Source organism: Cyprinodon tularosa, unplaced genomic scaffold (genome assembly GCF_016077235.1).
Source record: "Cyprinodon tularosa strain WSP-4 unplaced genomic scaffold, ASM1607723v1 ctg768, whole genome shotgun sequence".
Lineage (NCBI taxonomy): Eukaryota > Metazoa > Chordata > Actinopteri > Cyprinodontiformes > Cyprinodontidae > Cyprinodon > Cyprinodon tularosa.
In genome coordinates this window covers 271,887-286,816 of record NW_024039527.1, presented here as the reverse complement: position 1 = coordinate 286,816, position 14,930 = coordinate 271,887, and the positions used below count along the sequence as shown (strand labels likewise).

Here is a 14,930-nt window from a genome sequence, read left to right as displayed (position 1 = left end):
AAAATATCAACTTGATACTATAATTTTTTTCCCAGCCATGTTAGATGAGTTTATTTTTTAAATCATTCTGTTGAAGCACAGCTGAAAAGCAATGTCTGACTTTTATTTGTTCATTTTCATAGAATTTTTATTTGTTACTGCTTTTATTCAGATTCATGTTATTTCTTTGAACCTTGTAGTATTTAGTTTTTATTAAAATGAGGGGTAGACATTTAAACAGAATTTCTACCGACATTTTCTGAGAAGAAACACAATGTGCTCCAGGTCACTGAGAGAAAGCTTTTTATTGAAAATAATAATAATACAAAAAAGCGAAAAAAGATAACATCTCCTTAAATATGTAAAGCAAAATAAGTGAAATGTAACATCCACTGTGAAATCCAATATAAACTCCGGAAGAGCTGTCAGTTGAATAGTAAAAATAAGGTCAATACGCTAGACAGTAACAGTTTTTGAAACATTCCTCGGTCTGGTTAATATCTTTGGTGGCCATTTTTTGATCTAATAGTTATTTAAAAACACATTAAGTACCCATCAGGGCTGAGTCAGGTAATCGGGGGAAAAAGCCTTTGGCTCATAAATTCAGGGAAACAATAATTAGGTTGTAAAGGGGATGGGAGGAAAAAAAGATCAGCTTAAAGCAAGATGTATGTGGCTTGCAGTGAGAGTTTAGCAACCGGTGCAGGCTGCAAAGGCGCAGATCTCACAGACATCCATTGGGACTGCAGCTGAAATAGAGACATAAAACAGACAAATGTCAGCTCAGTCACATTGTTAAAACAATTTCATATTAATAACTTGCGATCTCTTGTTAACAGCGTTAAGATTAGAATCAGCTTACCGAGTCTGACCAGAGATGAAGACCCTCCGGTCTGCTTGCAGAGGGCCAGCAGCTCCTGGGGGAGCATGGGCTCGGCGCAGAGGGACATGGGGCTTGCCCTGAATCTTGGGTTCACTTGCCCTGTCATGGCTCTGCTCTCCGACAGCTCTTGAAGCCTCTTGACTGCTTCCAGGGAGAAACTCAGTCCATTTTCCTGAAGAAAGAAGCAAAGTTTGTTCTTAGTAATGGCTATTTAAAACACAAAGCATAGAAAAAATGTATAAAAATATTTTTTTTCCATTAGAAGCCACATCCTGTATAGATAGATGAAGCTTCGTTTCTCTGTGTATGTCATCAAAAATGCAGCTTGGCATTGTTATCGTGTACAGTCATGTAGAAATCTAACAGAGAATCACTTACTTCAACCTGTACGGCCTCAGAGGTCAAGCCAAGAGCCAGGACAAAGAGAGCAACAGTGGCAAGGGTAGCCTTCATGGTGGTAGTTGGCAGCGGTTAGTTTTGCAGCTTCTTTGGTCCACTGGTTTTTCTCAGCAGATGCTCAGCTCAGTGTGTCTGGTTTCTATCGCTACACAGACCTCCTTTTAAACCCTTAAGCCCAGGAAACCAGTGGTCATGTGACCACAGTTGCTACAAACAGGAGCAAAGTTTTTCTCATGGTTAATGAATGCTGATTGAGTTTTACGAGGTTGTAAAGAGAAATTCATAAATCCAACTTTGACATCATCTGTCTGATTATTTTTATGGATCTGGGGCTCAGGGGTTTGCTGTGCCTGGAGCTGATTTCACCTGTTGTGGGTTAAACAGTTACCAAGATCTTCATGCATGACGACAGAGACACACCAAGGCATTGTTAAAAGGTTTGGCTACCCACACCTTATTATCAAGCTTTGCTTAAGATATAAAAAAAATTCTGCCATGCCTAAATTATAAACATTAGAACAGGTGATAAAAAGAAAACTGCTGACCTAAAACATTCTAGATTTTGGACAAACATACTCTATGTTTTAAATAATAGAGCTAAGCAGTCTGTTTAATATATATCCTGATCTATATTGGATACTTTAACAGTTCTATTTTGCAGTTTGTCAAGAAAAAAGAGCTTATTGGATTGAAATTACCTCTGTCACTCCTTTTGTTCAAAAAGACATTTGCTTTCGTGAATTATTTCCCCTTCTTTTCAGCCACATTTGGATTAATATTTTATAAAGAAACAAAAAAAGAAAGGGGAAAAAAAAACAGTTTACTATCTAAACCCTTCTGTGGGATTTTAGGCATGCTCGATGATAAGTGCTCAGAACTGAAGCTGTGAAAGCTTTTAGGCAAAGAAAGGGGCTACATTGAATTAGGAAGGGCGCTATACATTGCATAACAAATAAATATGTGTTTCACTCCAGGTTGCAGCTTTGGCCTTTTAGCCAGTCAAAATTACAACACAGCTCTGTGACCTTCCACAAATGTAACAGTGTAATTGTCAGACCTCTTAAGGACTGTATGGGATCCACATAACAATCCCAGCGTAAGTTCTGATTTTGCTTTGGGGATGCACTAAATGCACTACCACTCACCCAGCTCTTTGAGGATTTGGCACGCCATCTACACATATGGGAGGTTTTTAATGAGCTCACGAGGCCCAATTTTTCACACACAGCATGAAGGAGCCATTAGTCTAACTAGTGGTTGTGGTACTGGGCATCTTCAATACATCTTTTTTTTAATCTATCTTTAATGATTAGCCATTTTATGGTGTGTGAGGAGGAAATAAAGGTAATCACATTTTTAAAAATAATGATGCTAGTTTATAAAGCATAGCACATTTGTATGGTAGCATTAGTGTATAAAACTTTTGGGGCTTTAGTATAAAACATTTTTTTGAAAGCACTATACCTTCCTGGGAAACCACAGGATTCTTTTCTTAAAGCGAAAAAAAAAAAAAAAGAGACTTTATAATGTAATTATAAATATTATCAGAACTGTGGGGAAAATATGTGTGACATAATTAAACTTGGCAACAGGATTTATGCCTTTCCTGTTTTCTTACTAAAGCAAAGCTCTCAGTAAATCTAACGTAAAAAGACTGGTCTTTTTTGACAGGCCTTGATGATAAATTTTCATTGTCCAAAACATTATTACTTGTATCTTGTTATGTCTATAAATGTGCAGTGTTTTAATGGCCCTACCTGACATGAACCTCCATCTATAATCTTTAAATCAGTTTTAATTATTTTTTAGTTACATTTTCTCTCTATATTTGTCATTATTTTGTGAAGAATTAGCTTATATTCACTTACGACTTCAATAGACTTTCTAGTACCACGAGCCCCATTGACCTCAGTCTTTGTGGCACATTATATTATTATGTCACTTCATAATAATATAAGAATAACATCATATAGTCAAAGACTCCTTGTTACGGTAACTGCACAGCCATGAATTGAAAATCAGGTTACCGTACACCACATTTTTAAAATCTTTTATGCTGCTATAGGCTTAGACAGCTGGAGGACATAGGGACCACTTTTCATCATTCCACTTCATTCTATCTCTATTCTCCCATTCTGCAGTATTTATTAGTTATCTAGCATTATGCTTTTCCTCATCATTTTATCTTTAGCATCTGCTCTGTTCCTGTTTGGCTGTGACACCATCCTGAAGAGAAATATCAGCTGTGCAGCTGCTATCAACATCTTATTTTATAGATGTTGTAGCTTGGTCTGTTTTTTAGTGTAGTCCTGTTTTTTTCTGAATGTCACTAACTGTATGTGCGCTCTTTCATCCTCTGACATGGGAGCTGGCTCGGAGCTTGTCTGCCAGGCTGTGTGTTTCTTGGACGGGGCTGCCTGTGGAGCTGGTTGACAATTACATTTTATATCTCTGCTTCTTTTTCTATGTCTGCTTCTGTCTACTTGAACCCCAGTTGCCTAAGCAGAGGGCTGCTCACACTGAGCCTGGGTCTGCTGGAGTTTTCTTCCTGTTGAAATTGAGTTTTCCTTTCCACTGTCGCTAAAAGCATGCTTGGTGTGAAGGATTGCATGAGAATACTATGAACTAATATGACTGTATGATCTGTCTGAATTGTCTCAGTAAAGTGCCTTGAGATGACATGTTGTAGATGACGATTGAGATGACGTGTTGCAGTGTACTTCATGAAGCCTAGCCTTCAACTGAAGAAACTAAATTACCTGCTTCATCATCAGAGGCTCTCCTGCCTCTGATGCAAACCTATTAGCTTTTAACCGCAATTCAACAAAGCCCAATCAGCATCCAGGGTCCATTTTAAAGGGTCTTCAAATCCACGATTCCACCTGAATTTAACTCAGATGACCCAGATTCATTCCACATCCATCCCCTTCTCCACCATTGTAGCTAAGCTCCATCTGGCTTTCCCAAGGTGCTTCTTCGACCTCATCCCTATAAGAGTGTAATTCCTCCCGGACACTTACTGCATTCCCCATCACAGTCAGTTGAGCCTGGTTCTGCTAGAGGTTTCTTCCCAAGGGGGAGTTTTTCCTCTCCACTGTCGCTTCATGCTTGCTCATCATGGACAGGTTCATGCAAACTGTGTTTATGCAAGCTGGACATCTATTTTCTGGGTCCCGAGTGAAGCACTAGTTTCAGCTCACACAGTCTACTTGTTCTCACCAAATCAGCTCAAGCACACCGTCTTGCCAACCAACAGTCTATGGACTGAACCAACTTCATCCATTTCCACTCCATCACCAGTTTCAGGCCTCGAGGGAACGATAGGTGTTTTCATACACCTGCTTATGCATATTGAAGTACATTTCAGCCATAATGTTTCCTGTCGAGGTCTGAGTGCCAAAGTCCTGAAATAATTGTATCAATAAAATTCTTCTAATTGTCTCTTTTTTGACTTTTTCAGATTGAACTGGCCTCCAGTAAGTACACTTAAGAAAGGTTTGTGATGGTTTATGAAATGGAAATATCTAGATAATGGATCATTTCACAACACTTCGAATACACGGTCTCATAAAAAATAAAAAGAAGTCATGAAGAACATTGTGGACTTCCATATCTAGTTCATCCTTGCGTTCAATATCCAGCTGCCTGGAGGTGGTAATGTTTAAACAACTGTATGCAAGAATAAACAAAGAACACAGGCTCTGTAACACAGAAATTGGGCAGGTGTAAGTGGGTAATGTGTGTATCAGAAAAAGAAAAAAAAAACTTGTAAAGATGCTGAGTGAAACTATTACAAAAGGTTCATTAACCACAGGGAAACGAGCTCTGTACTGACATTATGCTCAGTACAGGGACATCAGAAGATTGCATTTCAGTAAAGCCGAAATTGATCTAAACAATAGAGGAAAGCGACCCTCAAGGACTAAAGTTTAACAGCCCATCACTTAGAAATTAATCTTTGGATAAATATTCCGTTGTGTGTTGAAACTACAATTTGAAAGCCCATAATGACCATAATGACCATGATAATATCTAGACGATAAAGGGCAAAGCTAGCAAGCCTGAAAATGACATCCCAACTGCCAAATGGGGGAGAGGCAGCATCATTTTTAGATGACATATTCAGGAAATTAAAAACAACCCAACCTTATTTGTAAATATAGGTCAAAGCTTTTGAAAGAATTTCCAAAGCATTTGTCTTTCTGAAGAAGTGAGCCCAGTAGTTAGCGCTGCCATCTGTAACACAAGACATTTCTCTGATCTGAGGAGGGTTACAATTTCTGTCAAAACCTGTTGTCATGCCTCATAGTTATTTAACATACACTATATTGCCAAAAGTATTTGCTCACCCATCCAAATTATTGGAATCAGGTGTTCCAATCACTTCCATGGCCACAGGTGTATAAATTCAAGCACCTAGGCATGCAGACTGTTTTTACAAACATTTGTGAAAGAATGGGTCGCTCTCAGGAGCTCAGTGAATTCCAGCGTGGAACTGTGATAGGATGCCACCTGTGCAACAAATCCAGTCGTGAAATTTCCTCGCTCCTAAATATTCCACAGTCAACTGTCAGCTGTATTATAAGAAAATGGAAGTGTTTGGGAACGACAGCAACTCAGCCACGAAGTGGTAGGCCACGTAAACTGACGGAGCGGGGTCAGCGGATGCTGACGCGCATAGTGCGAAGAGGTCGCCAACTTTCTGCAGAGTCAATCACTACAGACCTCCAAACTTCATGTGGCCTTCAGATTAGCTCAAGAACAGTGCGCAGAGAGCTTCACGGAATGGGTTTCCATGGTCGAGCAGCTGCATCCAAGCCATACATCACCAAGTGCAATGCAAAGCGTCGGATGCGGTGGTGTAAAGCACGCCGCCACTGGACTCTAGAGCAGTGGAGACGCGTTCTCTGGAGTGACGAATCGCGCTTCTCCATCTGGCAATCTGATGGACGGGTCTGGGTTTGGCGGTTGCCAGGAGAACGGTACTTGTCTGACTGCATTGTGCCAAGTGTAAAGTTTGGTGGAGGGGGGATTATGGTGTGGGGTTGTTTTTCAGGAGCTGGGCTTGGCCCCTTAGTTCCAGTGAAAGGAACTCTGAATGCTTCAGCATCCCAAGACATTTTGGACAATTCCATGCTCCCAACTTTGTGGGAACAGTTTGGAGCTGGCCCCTTCCTCTTCCAACATGACTGTGCACCAGTGCACAAAGCAAGGTCCATAAAGACATGGATGACAGAGTCTGGTGTGGATGAACTTGACTGGCCTGCACAGAGTCCTGACCTCAACCCGATAGAACACCTTTGGGATGAATTAGAGCGGAGACTGAGAGCCAGGCCTTCTCGTCCAACATCAGTGTGCAACCTCACAAATGCGCTTCTGGAAGAATGGTCAAAAATTCCCATAAACACACTCCTAAACCTTGTGGACAGCCTTCCCAGAAGAGTTGAAGCTGTTCTAGCTGCAAAGGGTGGACCGACGTCATATTGAACCCTATGGATTAGGAACGGGATGTCACTTAAGCTCATATGTGAGTCAAGGCAGGTGAGCAAATACTTTTGGCAATATAGTGTATATACATTAGAAGGTGTTATTTAAAGTGTTTGCTATGAGTGATCTCTTCTCAGGAAAGAATCGTGGAGAGAAAGCTTAATGTAAACACAGCTCTCCATTGAAGGTTAGCAGGCAATTCTATCAGAAGGTCTGAATTTGGAGAAATTAGTTACTTTTGTGATCCTAACTGACCATAAAAAGAAAAAGTTCAGTATAGTTTAATGTAAGCTGCTAAAGACAGAGTATTTTTTGATGTTTTGTACAGTTTATGTAGACATCTTGCTTTAACTGTTTGCAATTTTTTTTTTATCTTACTCTAATGTCTCTGTAGGGAAAAGCTTTCAGTTGTAGGTATTTGTGTAGAAACAATTCTGAGGTCTCATAAATCCTATTGTCAGGTTTAACCAGTTATGTCTGACGGTGAAGAAATATGAATAGAAACTTTAAAAACTTTATAAACCTTTAAACACCTCATATATACTAACTACATTTATGACAAAGTTGACACCATTGATGTAAGAGTTTTCTATGAAACCTCATCCTTGTTTTATTTACAGCCACACTCATCAAGATGACTTTTTATCTTTAGTTGCCTACATCTGTCTCACAACTTTATAGGAATTGTGTTTTTAACTGCTCTGGATTTACGCATTTTGTTGCCACTCATTCAACTTTATTGTCCTCTATGATATGCAAATCCATTCACTGCAAAAAATGGGCTCTCACTCTCCAGTGGACAGTGTTTTTTGTCTGTTTATTTGTAATTCAGTTTTACTGACAACAGATATGAGTCTTATGCTTGAACAATACGATATGACCTTTTTTTTTTTCATAAGAACGCCTTTCATCTAGTATTATGTATTCATAATGAGGTACCATCTATTAATAATATGTTGCAGGGCAGATTTGAAAAAGACCGTCATGTTAGCGTTACCTGAACTTTCCTAGATACACTGGCAACTAATGTGAACATATGTGAACTATGATGAAAAATATAGAGTAATAGGGCTTTGCTTGTTAGACTCATGGATTTAACCAAATGGTTGGCTATGTAAAAAGTATACATATATGAATCATAATAAACATCTTTTCTGATCAAACTTCCAAAAGTCCATCCATCTTCTTGTATTGTTATCATTCTCAAATAGTCCAGAGAAAATTACTGTAGCTTTCTTCCATCCATCTTCTCCAGCTTATTCTGCAAGGGTCACTTTGGTGCCTAACTCCAGCAGTCTATGAGTGAGAGGTGGGCTACACCCTAAACAGGTCACCAGTCTGTCGCAGGGCAACACAGAGACAAACAACAAAGCACAAACACTCACACACATAAACAAGGACAATATAGAGACATAGATTAACCAAACAGTCATGCTTTTGGACTGTGGGAGAGAGCCACAGTACCCGGAAAGAAATCACGCATGCAAACTCAACGAAGAGCCTTCTTGCTGCAAGGCAATATTGCTACAGACTTGTGCCACTGTGTAGTACTTAAACGTGACACACAACAGACAGGGTGAGTCTTATATGATTACTAATGAAAACATAGTTTTGCCGACGTCTTCCTTTAAAGGCTGAGTTAGTCATCACAGTTGCAAAGAGTGTTTCATACCCCATCTTGAGGTTGGAGGGTGTGGTTTTTGAGACTGGGATTGCTACGTTAATCAATAATCACAGACAGACTACCAGACTGCCAATGAATCAAAAGGTCTGTCTAGAGGAAGTGTGTGGGCAGTGTAGACGTGCTCTACAGCACAGAGATGTCTATTAGGGTGACAGTAAATAATTTAGATTTTATGAATAATTAAAGAAATTTAAGGATGCAATGTGATATGAAGTATTGGGCTTTACATGATGTGACATTTGGCTTCCTCCTTTTGGTAAAATTTTACCCTGAGCTGTTTCCACAGTCTTTGCGTTCACAAACCTAAAGCTAATTGATGTTTTGGTGCCTTTTTGTTTGCAAAACTCACTGACAAAACAAATGGATTTATTTTACTCTAAGGAGAAATAACGTGTTTGTGACCGGAAAAAGCATTATCCAAAGGCCAAGGGCAAGACTAATTGACACTGCTATATTGTAGGGAAAGGAAACCCTGAGCTTAGGTCTAAGTATTCACCACCAAAGGTCTCATATTTCTATGCTTTTGTCAAGTAAACAGTATGAGTCCTATTTGTTAAGATATTAAACATTAAATTAAAATCAGGTTTGAAATATTAAAAAGGAGGAGACTGAATAAGCTACTTTAAATCATTTTCAATGAGGTCTTTTCTTTTCAGTTCCACCTAACATTATTGGACAGTGCACTCACACTCACCTTCAATAATAGGTAGATGCTGTTTGCAGTTCAGCCAATTTTTTTGATAACAGGGAAATTTACTGTAGTAAAAATAAAAATTTGCTGCATGCTATTATGGCCCCTATTATATCCAATTAAAATCACACAACAACAAAATATCAGGCAAAATGTGGATAAGCACTTGATATGGTGCCTCTGCTTTCATGCACAAAATATCTTTAGTGAGTTGTGGTAGTTTGTTGTTGTGATACTTGCTCAGCATTGCTTTAGGGTAAATATTTTGCATTACCATAGAGGGATATTTTCTTCTTCAAAAGTTAAAAACACAGACGAGGGATGGATAGTTTGACAGATGTGTAGACTGTCACTTAGGGAAGATCAAATTAGTCTATTTATTATCTGCTTTTAGTGAATACCTAAATATCAAATTTTTTGCTGATGAAGATTCTCAGTCATCCAGGTCATAGTCATTCAAAATCAAATTTTTTGTGATAAAAAAAAAAAAAATGCATCAACGAAAAAAGAAAAAGGTTTTTAGCAGGTGGAGAAATGTTTTTTTTTTTTTTGTTCCTTAAAAGATTTAGTTAAATTATGAAATGGTATTTATTACTAGGGTATTTCTTTATATTAACACAGATTTTGTGTCTAAATATAACCGAGTTTATTCTGAAAAGAAAAGAAAGAAAAACTGTTAAGTCTGTTGTGTTGTGGAAGGCACAGCTTTAAAACACTCTGAATTAAAGATCTTATATGAGACTTTAGGACCCCACATACTGGTCACGCCAGCATGTTCCAGCCTTCATGGTTGAGTGTTTATTTCTCAAATCAAAGGTTAGTAAAGCACCTTGCCCTATTTCTTGTTCCTGTTACCTGTCAGTAAGTGGGAGAGGGTAGCTGAGAGGCTGTAGGTCCTTGTGATGGGCTGCTCTGAGCAATGTGCTGCTGCCACTTTTGTCAATCCATAGCCAAATCTGAATACCTGAAATAGGTCGGTTGCTTTTTGAGACACAGATCTGTCATCTAAAACACGTGCCTGTCAAATCTTCACTGTAAATTACAGTTTCTTTTGTATAGGCTGTGAGTTATTGATTAGGTCTCTTTCTTTTTTTGAAATGGTATCAAAGTCTGCTCTTCCAGGTGTTTATAGCTAAGGAAATAGCAGCCATAAACAATTAATCTAAATCATTAAGGACTAATGCATCTTATCTGATATTCCACTGCCATATGTTAATCTATTTCCACATTGCCAAGGAAATATCTGGTTCCCCTTTCTACAATTCAATTGAATTCACTTTATTTCTATAGTGCCAATTCACAACACGTCACCTCAAGTCACTTTCCAGTTCACCAGATCATACAGTCAAATTGATTCAAAGTTTTCTATCTAAGGAAAACCAGTTGATTGCAACGACTCATTGACTCGAAGCAATCCCAACATTTGATGGTGCAGTTGTACACGACTGCGGTATTTTCATAAAGATAAGACCATGAAGGTATATTGTTTTACTTTTCTTTTAAAATTAAGCAAAACTCATCTTTTGTTTGCTGTGCTATAATATAGATATTAGAAGACAATTGTAACATAATAAGAAACAGATCCTTTGTTCTTTAACATAGTTTTATAAGATCAATTAAATAAACTTTTAGACTAACAGGTTTACTGAACATCAAGCAAGCAATCGAGTCTTTGGTGAGTGATACAGCATGATTGAGGATTCATGAATTTGTCATAAGTGGCCTGTCCCTATCTGAGTGTTAGGGTTTGTAAATCAGACTGTAAATTCTATATATCTAAAGCTTTGAAGCCTCTCTAAATTACTTGTTACATCACAGCTCGGCCAATAAAAGGATAACAAACCACAGAGTGAAAGGCCAACACTCTTGAGAGACAAAAAAAAAAGTTCTTTGTAAATTGAAAGAAGAGCAAAACAAGGAACATGATGCTGGTGTTAGAATTAATAAAAGATAAGGAGAATGATAGCTGATAGCATTATGATTAAGAAAAACCTTGAGTCAATGCGTGGACTCAATTAGCTTACAAAACATTATTCATACATTTTATTTGTTTTCCCCTATAGAAAAATTAAACCATTACAGGTGATATGAAGGATAAAGGTTTAAATAAACTCCATGGAACCTTAAAATGATATTACAAATTATCATAGTGACTAAGGGTACATCTTTTCTTAAATCAAGTGGAGGAATACATCTACAGTAAAAAGAGTAACAATTGAATCCTGAACCAACTTAATAACTACTATTAAAAACTGTCAGTGGACTCGTTTTAATTGTATTTGATTATATCAATTAATTAGGCCATCATCTTGGGTGATTGTCATTTCAGTAAATTAATTAGAAATATGTTTGACATTTCCAATGCTTATTTCACTCACTATAAATAAATACATGGAATCAAAAGCTGTTGATCATTTTTTTTTTTTTAATATATATATATATATATATATATATATATATATATATATATTTTTTTTTTTTTTATAAATATAGTCTTTGATAGATCAGCTGTTCAGGATGCAGCTTTTTTTGGGCATAATGTGTCACAGTGCAGTGGAGGTTTGACAGGACCCAAATGCAGACACTACAACTTAAAGTCGTTTCTTGAAGATTTATTTACAAAAGGGTAACAGAAGCAAAAATCCCAAAACATAAATCCTCTGAAACCAGAAAAATACAAAACCAGGAATACTAACAACAAGGGGGCAAAGAAATGACAACAAACCAGCAAAGAATGACTGAACAGGAGGAGAATATATTAGAGAAACAAAAACCAGGCTAATTAGCAGATTGGGAGCAGGTGTGAACAGAGGCAAGAAGGGAGCTGGGGAAAAGGAGACTGACACAAGAGGGTAAACAAGAAATATCCAAGAACTCAAATACAATCAAAAATAACTAGAAAACAAAAATGGAATAAGACCAATGAAAATGCAGAGATAAAACTTGAACAGAAACGAAACCATGACATAATGTTTATTATTATTATTAGTATGGATTAATATCTGAGAGCAAAAATAAAAATTATGTAAAAGTTTTCTTAAATTTCTGCTTCTGATTATCATCTTTCCTGCTCGTTTAATTGCAGTCTACTTTTAATTTTGCTGCAACAGCACTAAGCATCTCATTTTCAAAGTATATTTCCTTTAAGCTCTTTGCTCCTGTGTTTTTTTTTTTCTCTTCACAGTGTTTCGATTTTGTTTGTACCTGCACCAAAATTAGATCAGTCGAACTAGGAACTAATCCCGCAGCAAATTCCCTGATGAGTTTAACGGTTTAAGGTTTTTAATCTCTTTCATCATTTCAATCTTCAACTCTCTTGCTGTGTGTTGAGATCAGCACATGACTTCAAATTAGTGAAGACTGTGATCTGTGACTGTCATCACTGATTGTGATTTGTAAGTAATATCTCATTTCAGAATCTAATTTCCACTGTGAATTCTTGATCTTCCTTTGATTAAACCAAAACCGCCTTTTCTTGTTTTTCAGAATAGAATTCCACTTTTTTGTCATTACATTGTCACAAGTACAAACCAACGAAATTCACTCTCTGCATTTAACCCATCATTTGGGGAGCAGTGGGCTGCCATTGTGTGGAACCCGGGGAGCAGTGTGGGGTTAAGGGTCTTGCTCAGGGACCCAGGGTGGCAATTTGTGGGAGTGGGGCTTGAACTCAGAACCTCTGAGATCCTAGTGCAATACCCTAATCACAAGGTCACCACTCCCCTTAATGTATCCAGATGCTATATAACAATTTTCTATCATTATATTTATGTATTTTAGCCTCAGTGTTCATGTACTCGATAAACTTTAACAAAGAACAGTTATTCTGTTTTTTTCCAGGTGGTGTAAAAGTCGTATTTTCTATTTATATCTGCCAGACTTAAAGTGCAATTTAACAATGGATTCTTTGTACTGAGCACGCCGATCCAGTTGATGTCTTTCGCACACCAAAACAAAAATATTAGTGTTAGCTGAGGTGAAACACATATAATGTTGTATAATCTGATATGTACACAAACACTGCTCTTACTACTTTACAACTTTTCCCAGTTGTAGATCTCCCTAACAATCCATGATCCATATCGCTGATGCCTAAAGGTTACTGCATATCAGATTCATTGCTAATGATGGCTCTCACATTTTAGTTTATTAGACAAACATGACAAGACAAATATTGGCCCTTTAACAAAGACCATAAACCATAAAGACATGGACGTCTGGAGTGTTTAAGGGAGAAAGGATTTAGGGGAGAGTGAGGTTTATTTTATACTGACGTATTCCTTACCAATAAATCTTAAACATTTGTTTGATCCACAACCTGAACGTCACATGTGTGTCTGTTTTATCCTTTCATTGCTGTTCCCATCGTTTCAGTTTGCCTTTATTTCACAGTAAACTAAACTCACTTCATTGCTGCAGCAAATTTCACACACTATGAAAACTATTTTGAAAATATAAATAAACAGATATACACTATATTGCCAAAAGTATTTGCTCACCTGCCTTGACTCACATATGAGCTTAAGTGACATCCCGTTCCTAATCCATAGGGTTCAATATGACGTCGGTCCACCCTTTGCAGCTAGAACAGCTTCAACTCTTCTGGGAAGGCTGTCCACAAGGTTTAGGAGTGTGTTTATGGGAATTTTTGACCATTCTTCCAGAAGCGCATTTGTGAGGTCGCACACTGATGTTGGACGAGAAGGCCTGGCTCTCAGTCTCCGCTCTAATTCATCCCAAAGGTGTTCTATCGGGTTGAGGTCAGGACTCTGTGCAGGCCAGTCAAGTTCATCCACACCAGACTCTGTCATCCATGTCTTTATGGACCTTGCTTTGTGCACTGGTGCACAGTCATGTTGGAAGAGGAAGGGGCCAGCTCCAAACTGTTCCCACAAAGTTGGGAGCATGGAATTGTCCAAAATGTCTTGGTATGCTGAAGCATTCAGAGTTCCTTTCACTGGAACTAAGGGGCCAAGCCCAGCTCCTGAAAAACAACCTCACACCATAATCCCCCCTCCACCAAACTTTACACTTGGCACAATGCAGTCAGACAAGTACCGTTCTCCTGGCAACCGCCAAACCCAGACCCGTCCATCAGATTGCCAGATGGAGAAGCGCGATTCGTCACTCCAGAGAACGCGTCTCCACTGCTCTAGAGTCCAGTGGCGGCGTGCTTTACACCACCGCATCCGACGCTTTGCATTGCACTTGGTGATGTATGGCTTGGATGCAGCTGCTCGACCATGGAAACCCATTCCATGAAGCTCTCTGCGCACTGTTCTTGAGCTAATCTGAAGGCCACATGAAGTTTGGAGGTCTGTAGTGATTGACTCTGCAGAAAGTTGGCGACCTCTTCGCACTATGCGCGTCAGCATCCGCTGACCCCGCTCCGTCAGTTTACGTGGCCTACCACTTCGTGGCTGAGTTGCTGTCGTTCCCAAACACTTCCATTTTCTTATAATACAGCTGACAGTTGACTGTGGAATATTTAGGAGCGAGGAAATTTCACGACTGGATTTGTTGCACAGGTGGCATCCTATCACAGTTCCACGCTGGAATTCACTGAGCTCCTGAGAGCGACCCATTCTTTCACAAATGTTTGTAAAAACAGTCTGCATGCCTAGGTGCTTGAATTTATACACCTGTGGCCATGGAAGTGATTGGAACACCTGATTCCAATAATTTGGATGGGTGAGCAAATACTTTTGGCAATATAGTGTAACTTAGAAAAACTAATCAAAAAGCAGAAATGTGGGATAATCTAAATGGTCGTGATTTGTAGGGCTACTAATAATACTTAACAAAAA

At 38.4% G+C, this 14,930-nt stretch overlaps 1 protein-coding gene across 1 annotated transcript; it reads right to left on the bottom strand.

Annotated features, from left to right (window-relative positions):
• Window positions 1–265: 265 nt before the first annotated feature.
• On the bottom strand, window positions 266–1,403 carry si:ch211-220m17.5 (guanylin family protein). Its single transcript, XM_038270573.1, has 3 exons — window positions 1,241–1,403; window positions 842–1,034; window positions 266–728 (listed from the first exon to the last, which is right to left on the bottom strand). The coding sequence occupies exons 1-3, from the start codon at window positions 1,313–1,315 to the stop codon at window positions 670–672; spliced, it is 327 nt and encodes a 108-aa protein (XP_038126501.1). The 5' UTR covers window positions 1,316–1,403; the 3' UTR covers window positions 266–669.
• Between the last annotated feature and the right edge of the window lie 13,527 nt (window positions 1,404–14,930).

Excerpts from the sequence above, each read along its gene's own strand:
- si:ch211-220m17.5 (XM_038270573.1), bottom strand. The coding sequence starts at position 1,315 with ATGAAGGCTACCCTTGCCACTGTTGCTCTCTTTGTCCTGGCTCTTGGC. Across the intron at positions 1,035-1,240 it reads CTGAGGCCGTACAGGTTGAA|GAAAATGGACTGAGTTTCTC; the intron begins GTAAGTGATTCT and ends TTCTTTCTTCAG. Across the intron at positions 729-841 it reads TTCATCTCTGGTCAGACTCG|CTGCAGTCCCAATGGATGTC; the intron begins GTAAGCTGATTC and ends TCTCTATTTCAG.